Source organism: Carettochelys insculpta, chromosome 22 (assembly GCF_033958435.1).
Source record: "Carettochelys insculpta isolate YL-2023 chromosome 22, ASM3395843v1, whole genome shotgun sequence".
Taxonomy (NCBI): Eukaryota; Metazoa; Chordata; order Testudines; family Carettochelyidae; genus Carettochelys; species Carettochelys insculpta.
The window spans coordinates 22,805,650-22,818,606 of NC_134158.1; the positions used below are offsets into that span (position 1 = coordinate 22,805,650).

Below are 12,957 nucleotides of genomic sequence, written 5' to 3' on the forward strand. Positions count from 1 at the left end.
GCTGAGGGGGAGAAGCAGCTGCAGGCAGAGGCCAGGGGGGTTTTTGAGGGGAGCACAGGGAGGGGACGGTGCTGGCTGTAAAGACCCTTTTCATTTCCCCCTTGCACCCGCAGCGACTGCCTCTGCGGTGGAGCATGGCCCAGGTGCAGCCCACAGAGGACCGAGGGCCCGAGGTGCTCCATGGCCCTTGGCAGGCCCTTAAGCCCCTGGTGGCGGCACACCCCAGGAGGTGGCTCAGAGGTGGGAGTTTTGCAGCAGCTGCTGGGACCCCAAAGCTGAGCGGCCAGGTCTCCGGGCATGCTGCCCACGGCCGCACATGCTCAGTAACAGCCTCATTAGCAGAACCGCTGCCCCCCCAGCACCATCCAGGCTCCACTCTCTGGGGTGGGTGATGGGATTGGGGCCCAGTTCAAGGGGTCAGGTGCAGGCTCAGCACCACAGGGGGAGGGCAGAGCCCAGAGAAGCTGGCCCGTGGGAATGACAGGCCCCAGGCACTGTAGCCAAGAGGGGAACAAACCCCCTCCCAGCCAGGCTGTTCTGCAGGCAGGAGGGAGCGGGAGCTGCCCAACTGGGCCTGTGCCCTGCTCCCGAGGGCCAGAGCTCAGAGACAGAGGACTCCCAGACTGAGGCAAGCAGGCGTCTCCCTAGTCCAGTGGGGGGGCGCCTGGGCGAGAAAGGGGAAGGATTGACTGGGTCACTAGCTCCCAGGGCTGCAGCCCCTGCGCAGGCAGCTGGGCAAACACCAGCTGTGGACCTGGGCTCAGGCCGGGAGGGGTCCCTTCCCTGGTTCAGGAGGCATGGGGGGTAAGAAAGAGGAAGGACCAATGAGAGAAGAGTTATGGCCACACTGCCTGGGTTTATACTGAAGAGGAACAATTTCCTGGGCCCCAAAGTTTGACACCCCGCTCCCCCAGCTCATGCTGGGCAGGGGCCTCGGCAAACAACCCTGGTCTTCTGCCTGGGTTGGGCTTTGCCAGGAGCGACTGCACAGCTGCAGCACACATGGGGTTAACCATGGGCTGGGGGTGGGTAGAGGCCGCTAGGGGCCGGGGGGCTCTGGCCCAGCTGGGTGAGACATGGGCCCCAACTGGGCCACCCCCAAGCAGCAAGCCCAGGCAGAGGTCAGATCCCCCCACCCCCACCCCACCTCAGTTTCCCCCAAGAAGGCAGCCAGGGCTCCGTCCGTGGCCAGGCAGCTCCTGTTGCCCCAGGCAGGGCTCGAACTTGCCTTGAGGCTGCAGCGCAGGGCAGGGAGGTTCCTGCGGGACGGAGGCAGGAAGTGACAGGGCCCAGGGACGCGCTTCCATCCCCCACATGCTGCAGGCGGCTGGGGAAGGCCCCGTTTAATGGGTGCCCAACTACAGAGCTGGTCGGGGAACCAGCCCCCGGCATGTGGCTGGGTGTGGGCTGGTCGGATGCGGCGGGGCACAGCCCAGCCTGCATGGGCTGGTAGCAGCCGTGGGACACGCCGAGAGGGGTCCAGGGTCCAGGCAGGGAGCTGCGGGTGGCCCTGCCTCACGTCTTGGAGTACTTCCTGCACATGCAGGCCCGGTAGAAGCGGAAGATGGTGCTGGCAGCTCGCTGGGCGGCAGCGATGCACTGCTGCAGCTGCGGGGAGGAGGGAGACAGCGTTAGGGGAACCCTCAGACAGGCCCAAGGCTGGCGCTGGGCTGGATGTGCCCAGGGGGCTGGCGCTGGGGGGACCCACAGCGTGTGCTGGGCTGGATGTGGCCGCGGAGGAGGAGGTCTCCGTAGTGCCAGGGCCGACAGGACAGCTGCTCTGGCCTGCAGCTGGGGGGCTCCGAGCACCGGAGCCTGGGGGTGGGTGGGAGGATGCCACAGACATTCCCTGTGGCACAGGAGGTGGGAGTGGGGGTCAGCCCCACAGACCCGGGACCCTCGTTGAGGGGGGGAGCTGCTGCACCTCCAGCCATCATTTCTGGGCTAAGCCCCCCAGTTGGGCTCACATGGGGGGTTCTGATCCCCTTATCCAGCCCCTCCCCTGCAGCTCAGGAAGGACCCACGTTCGTGGCTCCATCCCACCTTCCATCACTATAGCAACCAGTCCCAGGCTGTCACTCCCCATCCCTCATTTGCTGCTGCCCTCCCCTGCCCCAGCCTCCCTCTGTGCAGGGCTCAGCCTGCCAGCCCCCCCAGCTCCTCGTGCCGCCGGCTCTGCTGCCAGGGAGCAAATAGGGCCCCGAGCACCCACCTGCACTGGCTGCCTCTGCCCCCACTCACCTCCTCCACCGAGCAGGTGCCCCTGGTACTGGACATGATCACGCATTGCTCCACGCTGCTGATGGCGAAGGTCAGCACCGCCCGAGCCTCCTGCCAGGGACGGGGGAGAGTGAACCCCTGCCCACGCTGCGCCCTCGACCCACAGCTGCCCCAGTGCCCTCAGGCACAGCCTGCCTCCTGCCCACGCAGCCAGCCTGCGGCCCGAGTGCCCGGCCCCGGCCCACGTCCAGCGCCAGATGGCCACAGGCTGCACGACGTGCCACTGCAGCCGCCACCCGCCTCGGTCTGCGTAGTCCCGACTCCCAGTCCCCTGTTGCTGTGACCCTCCCCCCACGGCGCCAGGCCTGGCACACGCCCCTCCCCCCACGGCGCCAGGCCCAGCACACGCCCCTCCCCTGCAATCTGGCCCCCCCTTGTGCTGGTGCTGCCCTGGGCCCGGAAGGACAGCACAGCGCAGCACAAACCCCTCAGCCCGGTGGTCGCACGCCCACCTTCTCCTGCCGGGCCGTAGGGTCCAGGCTGACTGTGCCGGCAGCGTCCACGGCGCATGTGACCCCACAGAAGAGGCACTTCATGGGCAGGCCGGCGTCCATCAGCCCCATGCAGGCGGCGTTCAGGCAGCACGCAAGCAGCTGGTGCCACGTCAAGGAAAACACTGGCAGCTGCTGCCCGGCCAGGCCAGGCGCCGGCACCGCAGGCTGGTTATCACCTGTCGGCCCCCTCAGGCTCAGGGCTCAGAACCACCGAGCTCACGGCCCCACCAGGCCAGGTGCTGCCCAGACCCACGGCCCCAAAGAGCTCAGTGTAAACTGACCCAGGAAGGACCCTACTTTCTTCTTACAGGTGGGAACCTGAGGCACAGAACACTAAGCGACTTGCTGAAGGTCAGGCCCTGGAGCCTGTGGCAGAGCCAGGGACTGGACCCAGCTCTCCAGAGTCCTAGCGGGGGCACTTCCTCTCGGGGTGCTCAGCAACATCTGCCTGGCCCCAGCACTGGCCGGGGGGTGCCTGTCACCGGAGCTAATCAACTCTGGGCCATTTGGCTGCATCCCCAGCAGCTCCAGCTGGAGCAGTGCAGCCGAGGACCTGGGAGTGGTTCATCCCTGCGCCTGACTCCCCCAACGCTGCAGGCGCCCGGCTCCTCCCCCACCAGCCGCTAATCCCCGCACCCGGCTCCCGCAACCCCGCCAGCTGCTAATCCCTGTGCCGGGCTCCTCCCCTGCACTTTCTGAGCACCCACATTCCTCTAGTGCTGGGAAGCTGCTCCACCCACCCCACCACCCTTCCTGTCACAGCAGGGTCCTCTGCTTTCCCTCACACAGAGTAGAGCTGGCAGAGGCCGTGGGTCGGAAGCGAGGGGCACCGGCAGGGCTGTGGGTGTGGGGTGGTGCCGGCAGAGCCGTGTGGGAGCCTGGGGCTGCCGTCCCCACTTGGATCAGCAAACTCCCCTGGCAGCCAAGGCCACAGCACTGCTGCTGTCTGGAGGCTCCAGCAGGAGCTCCCCTCGGCCTGGCCGGCGCTGCCTGGAAGTGGCACTGGGCAGAGCAGGGTCTGAGCGGCAGCAGCAGCAGAAGCACCAGCTCGGCTCCACAGAGACAAGCTGAGCATGGCAGCCAGGGCCCTGCCCCCAGCCTGACAGCACCGCTCTGCCCGGTTAGTCCATCCCCACAGCTCCTGGCTCTGCCAGGGCCCCCAGGTGCCAGCCCAGGGGAGGGTGGCGGTGGGAGGAGGCTCAGCAGCCCCTGGGCTCAGGGAAGAGAAGCCGGAGCTGCCCAGGCACACAGCAGGCAGAGCCGTGCAGGATACAGAGCCAGCGTCGCTGATCACCTGCAGCACGATGGTGATGGAGGTGCGAGGGTGCAGGGTGCCCAGGATAACGGCCTCACACGTCTTCCGGATCAGCTGCTCCCGGTTCTTCTCAAAGACTCCTGGGGAAGGAGAGAGGGAAGGGCTGGGGGCACACTCTGGCAGCCCCCACACAACCAGCTGCCCCCCAGCCCACGCTCACTGGCATCTGGACCCAGCCACACCCTGGCGTGCCAGGCACAGCCCCAAGGCCCCCGCTGCCATCAGGCCCCCTGTCAAACTGGGTGCTGCCCCCACCGCCCAGGGCCAGGGAGACCCCTGTATGGGATGCTGGGGATGGAAGGAGAGCCCCTGCCCCAGCAGGCTGATGACCAGCCAGCCAAGGTGCTCGCCCAGCTGGAACAAGGAGCCTGGTGCAGGGCAGGAGCCTGAGTTCTGGTGTGCAGCCTTACCCACAAGGCTGGCCACACGTGTGCCTCAGTTTTCCCATCTGAAAAGTGGGGTGAATACACCTCCCTTTGCCTGTGCTGAGCGTAAACCTTGCCCTGGCCAGGTTGCACTCCGCCAGCCAGCCCTCTCTGGAGAGGGCCAGCCCCACAGAGCCAGGAAAGGGCACTCCTTCCGGGTGAGGAAACTCGCCTCTGCGTCATCACTTAATTATTTCCTACAGAAGCGCTAGGAGCTGGCGGGGGGCGGGAATCTGACAGCTAAAAAAAGAGCCTGCAGGAGCCACTCACAGACAATAGGAGAGACGGTAACGGGGGCCACGTGGCCTACAGAGCAATTTGCTTTTAAGTTGGGTGCATACCTGGTTTGCCCCACCACGCGCCCTGCACGACCAGCCGGCTGGTCGTTTAGGTGTCTAGCTAGGGGGCCGTGTGCCAGGCGGGTTCTTCACTGCATTGCAAACTTGTGTCCCTCCCACCTCCAAACCACCCCCCGGTCCTTCCCTCCCAGGCCCAGCCTGCACCCAATGGTAAGTGTGAAAGCCAGCAGGAGAGGGTCGAGGCGACTGGAGACACTTGGCAATGACGTCCACCGGGCCCCAGGCAAAACGAGTTAGCAGAACGGAGGAGGCCTGGGGACGGACAGGCAGATGCTCCCCAAGGCAAGCGGGGGAACGAAGGAACCGGACAACAGCCCTGAGATGACAGCTGCAGGATAACACTGCTGAAGGCCCAAGGGTTGCAGCCTGACCTGCACAGCCTGTCAGCTCAAGTGCAAAGCTGCTCTTCTGCTGAGCCCCTGGGTTCAGTGTTTCCTTTCTGGGTTCCCTCCCCTGGGTTCAGTGCTTCAGGCCCTGTTCCATCTGTCCGTCCATCCCTCCCTCCAACCCAGGCCCCGCTCTGTTCATCTGTCCACCCCTCCAACCCACACCCTGCTCCATCCGTCCATCCAGCCCACGCCCTGCTCCGTCTATCTGTCCATCCCTGCAACCCAGGCCCTACTCCATCCGTCCCTCCAGCCCATGCTCTGCTCTGGCCATCTGTTGCCAGGCGAGTTTATAGCTCAGGTCTCGCCCCGCGGAGCGCCGGGCTGGCCTGCCATACCTGGCACGGCACAGCACGGCACGGCTGGGCAGGGGCGGGTCTGGACGTGATGGCCCCACCAGCTCCCTTCCCACCCCAGGCCCAGGCCCGGGTCTGCTGCCAAAACAGAGCCGGGGGGTGCCCGGAGCCTGGCGCCGGCAGGGCCGCAGCACAGGCCGGTGAACGAACCCTGCTGCCCGACCAGCCACCACCCGCCGCCGCCGCCTACCCGGGAGCCCCACTTTGGGCTTGAGCAGCACCTCCAGCGTAGCCTGGTCGTACAGCTCCCTGCTGACCTTCACCTCCGCGGGGCCGTACAGCCCGGCCAGGACCGACGTGTCCCCTGAGCGCACGGAGCGGTAAGACGCGGCCCTTCGCCTGCCGGGAGCGGGGGGGCAGCGCGGAACGGGGGGGCCGGGCCAGGAAGGAGCAGCGCGCCCCGCTCGGGGGGGGGGGGGGGGCGAGGCGAGGGTCCGTATCGGGGCGTGGGGGCTCCAGGAGGGGCCAGGGCTGGAAGTGGGGACCGGGGCCGGAAGTGGAGGTCTGGGGGAGGAAGTGGGGGGCGGCGGTCGGGGTGGGACGGAAGTGGTGGGCGCCGGGCTGGGGGGGTGGAAGTGGGGTTCCGGACCGGAAGTGGAGGTCTGGGGGAGGAAGTGGGGGGCGCCGGGCCGGAAGTGGGGTCCCAGGCTGGATGTGGGGGGCGCCGGGCTGGGGGGGGTGGAAGTGGGGTTCCGGACCGGAAGTGGAGGTCTGGGGGAGGAAGTGGGGGGCGCCGGGCCGGAAGTGGGGTCCCAGGCTGGATGTGGGGGGCGCCGGGCTGGGGGGGTGGAAGTGGGGTTCCGGACCGGAAGTGGAGGTCTGGGGGAGTAAGTGGGGGGCGCCGGGCTGGGGGGCGGCGAAGTGGGGTCCCGGGGCGGAAGCGGGGCGCGCTTACCCTGCAGGAAGGCGGCGGAGCCGTCGGGGCGGCTGAGGAGGCCGAGCTCGCAGGAGAAGGGGCGCAGGGCGCACCCCCCCGGCTCGGAGCCCATCGCAGCTCAGGACCCCTCCCGCACGCGCGAACACCGACCCCACTTCCGCTTCCGGGGCGCACACGTGAGGGGGCGGGGTCGTTACCATAGCAACGGGGACGCTGTGGGGGAGGGCCGGTGCCCTGTGATTCGAGGGCGGTCCGGGGGTGGGGTCACGGTTGTCATGGCAAGGGGCGGGGCTTAGGGCTGTCCTGCCTCCCGCAGCAAGATGGCGGCGGGCTGGGGGTTGCGGAGGGGCCTGGGGGTGCTGCTGCGCGGCCCGCGGGGGGCCCGAAGCCTCGGCACCGCCGTGAGTGCGGGATCGGGATCGGGATCGGGATCGGGGCCCTGCCGGGGGAGGGTCAGGACGCCTGGGTCCCGCCCGCGGCTCGCAGCGTGCCTCAGTTTCCCCGGGCGTGCAGCGCGCGGCGGGCGGTGTCGGGCTCGGCCCGCTCCTGCCCCGCCCCCCCCCCGCTTCTCTCCGCGCGGCCTCGAGTCTCCCCGGGGCGCCCCTGCCGCCCGCCCCGCCCCGCCCCCACTCCTCGGGTCTAGTGCGGGGGGGCGGTTGTGGGCGGGGGCCCGGCTCCTGCTGCTCCCGGCCGCTGGGGGGAATGGCCCGTAGTGGCCCCCGTGGGGCTCCTGGGCGCCGCCCCGCCGGGGGTAGGTCGGGATGGGTTCCTGGCTCGCTGGGCTCAGGTGGCTGCCCGGGGCGGCAGCAGCTGGCGCCAGGCCCCGTCCTGCCCGGCCTTGCGCTGACAGCCAAGGACAAGGGTTTGTTTAGGACGCGCCCGAGCCCTGGCGCCCAGCGCAGAGCCGGTGCAACGGGCTGCCCAGGCCGGGCCCTGGCACCCCGCCGGGCTCCCTGCCTGCCAGCACCCGCCAGCTGCACCCCCGGGGCCCAGAGCCCGATCGCAGGACGCCCCTAGCTGAGTCCTGCTGGCCCCGAGCTGGGCGCCGGGTCGTCCTCTCTGCAGCTGCTGCACCCCGAGCGAGCTGGGCGAGGGTGTCGCGCCCGTCCTGCCCAGCTCGTGAAGCCCACAGAGCGAGTCCCCCGGTGCCTGTGCCAGGTCAGAGATGCCGAGCGATGCCGGGCTGGGGGCACAACACACTGTCGTTCTGTGTCTGTGCCGCACTGGGGCTCCTGGTGCCACTGTAGTCCAGGGACTCAATCGCAACAGTTTGCACTACCTCACGTGGCCTGGCCCCCGCAATACAAGTGGGGGGCGTCTGCCTGGGCATCCCTGCACACTCCCAGGGCACTGTGTGGGCACAAGGGGAGGTGTGTCAGAAATGTGCCCCTTGCCCCCCTCACCGTGTCCTGTTGCCCCCCCCAGCACACACGCCGGCAGCAGCAGGAGTTCACCTCCCTGGAGGAGAAGCCGCAGTTTCCTGGGGCCTCGGCCGAGTTTGTGGACAAGCTGGATTTTATCCAGCCCAATGTCATCTCGGGGATCCCCATTTACCGAGTCATGGACCGGCAGGGGCAGATAATCAACCCAGACGAGGATCCCCAGGTGAGTGAGAGGCTCGTGGGATGGAGCCCAGGTCCCATTTCGTCCCCTGCACCTGTGCTGAGGCCTGTTCACCAGGGCAGCACCTCCCACCGGCCATCTCCAGGGTTCGCTGGCATTCCCGCTCCAGCCCAGGCATTGCAGGGGCCTGCTTGGGACTCAGCCCTGCGTGTGTGTGATGGAGGTGGGGGGTCGGGGTATCTTCCTTCTCCAGGGTCTCGCTCAGGGAGCCTGACGCTAGCAGCATCCTGCAGCTTTTCCTTAACTTCTCTGCTGGAGATGCTCCAGCACCTTCTTCACCCTGAGCGTGGCGCCAACCCAGAGCATGCGTCTGCTTGTTTTCTGATTGGCTGTTCTGTATAACCTCTCTCTGATTGGCTGCCCCTGCCTAGGCGGGTGGTTCTCAACCTGCGGGGCACGGATCACCTGCACCCATACCCCGGAGTCAGTTCCTCCCCCCTCCCACCAGCACTCAGTTGGTGCCAGTGGGCTAGCGACTGCCCCGCCCTACGAGGTGGGGTCACCAGCGTCCGCTTCCTGCCGGCGGGTGATAGGGGTAGGAAATAAGCCCTGGGCCTCACCCCCAGAGCCAGGGTCTGCACTCTGCCATTCCCCCTCCCCCAGCTGGGGACAGCAGCGTGGGGACCCGCTGCTTGCAGGTGTTAGCCTCTGCTCCCATTGGCCGCAAATCCAGAACCACAGCCAATGGGAGCAGTGGGAGACTGCGCCTGGGAGCAGCAAGTAAGTGTCCCCCCCGCCCCATTCCCCTCATGTCCAGACCCTGCACCCATCTCCCCTTCCCACACTGGGACCCCAGTCTGCTCCTGCACCCTGCCTCCGGCCAGGTGCCCTGCCCCAACCCACTGCTGCACCCTCCCTTCCGGACCCACCACCCAACCTGCTCCTGCACCCTGCCTCCGGCCAGGTGCCCTGCCCCAACCCACTGCTGCACCCTCCCTTCTGGACCCCTCCCAACCTGCTCCTGCACCCTCTCCCAACCTAGACCACAGCCTGTCCCAGGACCTACCTTTCATCCAGACCCCCACCCCATCTGTACCCCCTCCCTGGCAGCCCCCAGCAGGGACTCTCACTATCTCCTAACCCCGGGCCCCCAAAGAAGCCCTAAACCGTGGTCCTGTGCCCTGCCAGTGAGGTATTTCAGTTGCCTCTCACTTGGGTGGCTTCCGACTGATTTCTACGTGAATTAGTGCTGCCCCCCCCGGCCTCCCCCAATGAACCCGATGTTGAAACTTTTCGTTTTGGATATAAATTACTTTTACTTTATTTGAAATGAGGTTCGGAGGCTGGCCGGGGTCAGGGCCGCACTTGCTCCACAGAACAATTTTGGTGATCGCTGTTCTCTTTCTTACGGTTATAGCTGCCCCCACTGGCCCAGCTCCAGTAGCTTCATTTTCCCGTGTGGGGCATGCAGACAAGTGAAAGCGTTTTCTCTCTGTGGGGCTTGTGCTGAGCAGGGTGGGCCCAGGGCTGAGCTTTGTGACCCTCTGCCCTGAGCAGATCTCAGTCCCTTCCCTGCCGCGGGGGCCAGGACCAGTATAAAGCAGCCCGAGGGCCTTGCCAGCTGTGGAGAGCGATTCCAACACCCCCCATCCTCAGCCTGCCTGGCTGGCATGAGCAGGGAACCAGGCACAGGGACCCAAACTGTCTGGCTTCTCCCCAGCTTAGCTGCCTGGGCTCCCTGGGCTGTCCCTGGGAATCACCCCCAGAGCAGAGGGCTCCCATCCCGGAGCGGGGACCAGCGGCTGCCTGCGAAGCTTGTGACCCTCTCGCCCTCTCCCACTGCAGCTCTCCCAGGAGCAGGTCCTGAAGTTTTACAAGACCATGACGCTGCTGAACACCATGGACCGGATCCTGTACGAGTCCCAGCGACAGGTGCATCCCCACGGGGGCTGCATGGTGCATTCGGGCGGGGCTGGTGGGAGAATCACGTCGTGAGGCCGGGCCCGGGATAGCATGTGATTCGCTCCGGCAGCTTCACCAATCATAGCAACGTAGGGCTCTTCATGTATTCGAGGGGGACTAACTCCTGGGCGGGTTAATTTACTGCAGCACCAGGCCGGGAGCCAGGACTCCTGGGTCCCCTCACCAGGTCTGGGAGGGGAGTGGGTCCTAGTAGTTAGAGCAGAGACTCGGTTCTATTCCTGTCTCTGCTTCTGACTGTGTTCTCCGGACATGTGCCCACTTCATGCCTCAGTTTCCCCCCAGTGTTTGGAACACGGCTCGTGCCCATCCCCCGTCAGTCACGCCATGTTCCTTCTCCAGGGCAGGATCTCCTTCTACATGACCAACTACGGGGAGGAGGGCACACACGTGGGCAGTGCGGCGGCGCTGGACGACACGGACCTGGTGTTTGGGCAGTACCGGGAAGCAGGTGATGGCCAGTCGGCGCCTCTGGGCAGCAGTCAGCAGGGCAGGGTAACACAGGGACTGCCCTGGCTGCCGGGGGTGCTGGGCCAGCGCCAGGCAGATTTCCAGCCCTCCTGAGATTGGCTGTGGCTCTGGGCGGTGGTGCTGTGGCGGGCGATCCAGCCCCGTGCCCTCCACGCAGGGCAGCTCCAGGGGCACATGCCCCTCCCCTCCGTAACCCGGCTGTCCTGTTGTCCCCAGGGGTGCTGATGTACCGGGGTTACCCCCTGGACCTCTTCATGGCACAGTGCTACGGCAACACCAGCGACCCTGGCAGAGGGCGCCAGATGCCGGTGCACTACGGCTGCCGAGACCGGCACTTCGTCACCATCTCCTCCCCGCTGGCCACGCAGATCCCCCAAGGTGAGGCCCCTGGGGCGCCGTGCAGCGCAGCCCCTGCTGCCCCCCAGCTCTGCCGCTGCCCCTCGCTCCTGACCCGCAGCCCCACAACAGGGCCCAGCTGGGAGGAGGGAGGCTCAGGCCACGCCACCAAGTCTCCCTAGCACCTGCTGGGCTGACCCTGCCCCGTGCTCCGCCCCTGCAGCTGTGGGAGCCGCCTATGTCTTCAAGCGGGACAACGCCAACCGGGCTGTGATCTGCTACTTCGGGGAGGGTGCGGCCAGCGAGGGCGACGCCCACGCCGGCTTCAACTTCGCCGCCACCCTGGAGTGCCCCATCCTCTTCTTCTGCCGCAACAACGGCTACGCCATCTCCACGCCCACCTCGGAGCAGTACCGGGGCGACGGCATCGGTGGGGAGGCAGTGGGGTGGGAGGGATTTGGGGGGCCCTGGCTTGCCCAGGCTGCCCTGAGTGCAGCGCTCTCACCTACCATCCCCTCCAGGGCTCCTCTCCCTGCCCCCACTTCAGGGGCCACAGCCCAGCCGAGCTGCCCCCCAGCCTGTGACAGCCCCCCAGGGCTCCTCGGGGGATGGGGTGTGGGAGGGTGGGCAGGGACCAATGAGGGGAGGTGCTCCGGAGGGGGAAGGAGCAGTGGGGGGGGGTGGGGCTGGTGGGATGGGGGTGGGACCAGGAGCTCAGCACATGACTGGCGGCTCCTCCCCCGCAGCGGCCCGCGGCCCCGGCTACGGGATCATGTCCATCCGGGTGGACGGCAACGACGTCTTCGCCGTGTACAACGCCACCAAGGAGGCGCGGCGCCGTGCCGTGGCCGAGAACCAGCCCTTCCTCATCGAGGCCATGACCTACAGGTGGGGCGGGGAGGCGTGGCCAGGTGGGGGGGTGGGGCTACGGCCTGGGCCTGCAGAGGGCGGGGCTCATGCCTGGGTCCTCCCCCAGGATTGGGCACCACAGCACGAGTGACGACAGCTCAGCCTATCGCTCGGTGGACGAGGTGAATTACTGGGACAAGCAGGACCACCCCATCTCCCGCCTGCGCCACCACATGCTGAGCCGGGGCTGGTGGGACGAGGAGCAGGAGAAGAGCTGGAGGAAGAAATCCCGCAAAAGGGTGAGTGAGGCTCCACCCTCTGGGGCTCCTCAGGCCCTGGCTGCCCCAGAGCCCTCCAGGGTGAGGGCAGAGCAACTCGGCTGCCACCTGGGCAGGACCCAGGACCAGGGCTGGGGAAGGAGGGGCAGGCTGGGAGCCAGCACTCCTGGGCCTTGCCCAGCTCTGGGAGGGCAGCGGAGCCCCGTGGGCAGAGCCAGGTGCTGGGAGAGTAGCGGGGCTCAGTGGCAGCCCTGGCTGGGCAGTGGAGTGGATGTGGCTGAGCACCAGCTAACGCTGCCTCCCCGGGGCAGGTGATGGAGGCCTTTGAGGAGGCAGAGCGGAAGCTGAAGCCCAGCCCCCAGCACCTGTTCTCGGACGTGTACTCCGAGATGCCCCTGAGCCTGCGGAAGCAGCAAGAGGCTCTGGGACGGCACCTCCGGCTCTACGGTGAGCACTACCCACTGGACCACTTTGAGAAGTGACCCCCCCCTGCTCTGCCTGCCCAGGCCTGCCTCAGTTTCCCCTGGCTGCTGGCCTGCGTGTGAGTGGGGGCAGCAGCTGCAGAATTCCTAGCCTAGAGCTGTAATTAATGCCCAGTGTCGCTGGGCACCACCCTGGGGCAGGCCATGGCCGTGCACCCCCTCCACATTGGATGCTGTGACTGGGGGTCCCTGGGCTTTGCTGGAGGGGGCATTCGAGTACAATGTTATCAATGGGCCTGATTCTGTGTCCCAGGGCTGGATTCAAGGCGTCCCGGTGAGCCTGCCCTGGGGCCCTGGCTGCTCTGGGAGTGGGCGGGGGGCCTCGCACTGTTACGCTGAGGCTGGGGCGCGTGGCTCGGCCCTGGAGAGGAGGGTCCCTGGGGCCTGGCTGTACCCGGTGGAGGTGATCAATAAACTTTGTGTGCTGCTCTCCCCGCCTCCCTGTATGTCCCTTGGTGCCCGCAGCCCTGGCACCATGCCAGTTGGCCCCACATCTCTCCTCTCCT

The 12,957-nt window shown here is 67.1% G+C and overlaps 2 protein-coding genes across 2 annotated transcripts; one reads left to right on the plus strand and one right to left on the minus strand.

Annotated features, from left to right (window-relative positions):
- Positions 1–830: 830 nt before the first annotated feature.
- EXOSC5 (exosome component 5) lies at positions 831–6,647 on the minus strand. The gene is made up of 6 exons (XM_075016312.1): positions 6,511–6,647; positions 5,806–5,919; positions 4,048–4,169; positions 2,733–2,873; positions 2,242–2,331; positions 831–1,608 (listed from the first exon to the last, which is right to left on the minus strand). Exons 1-6 carry the CDS (start codon positions 6,602–6,604, stop codon positions 1,516–1,518), a joined length of 654 nt encoding a protein of 217 aa, XP_074872413.1. The 5' UTR covers positions 6,605–6,647; the 3' UTR covers positions 831–1,515.
- Positions 6,648–6,800: 153 nt separating this feature from the next.
- On the plus strand, positions 6,801–12,867 carry BCKDHA (branched chain keto acid dehydrogenase E1 subunit alpha). The gene is made up of 9 exons (XM_075016221.1): positions 6,801–6,893; positions 7,918–8,097; positions 9,901–9,987; positions 10,378–10,486; positions 10,723–10,884; positions 11,066–11,272; positions 11,589–11,730; positions 11,819–11,990; positions 12,281–12,867. Exons 1-9 carry the CDS (start codon positions 6,813–6,815, stop codon positions 12,449–12,451), a joined length of 1,311 nt encoding a protein of 436 aa, XP_074872322.1. The 5' UTR covers positions 6,801–6,812; the 3' UTR covers positions 12,452–12,867.
- Positions 12,868–12,957: the final 90 nt, after the last annotated feature.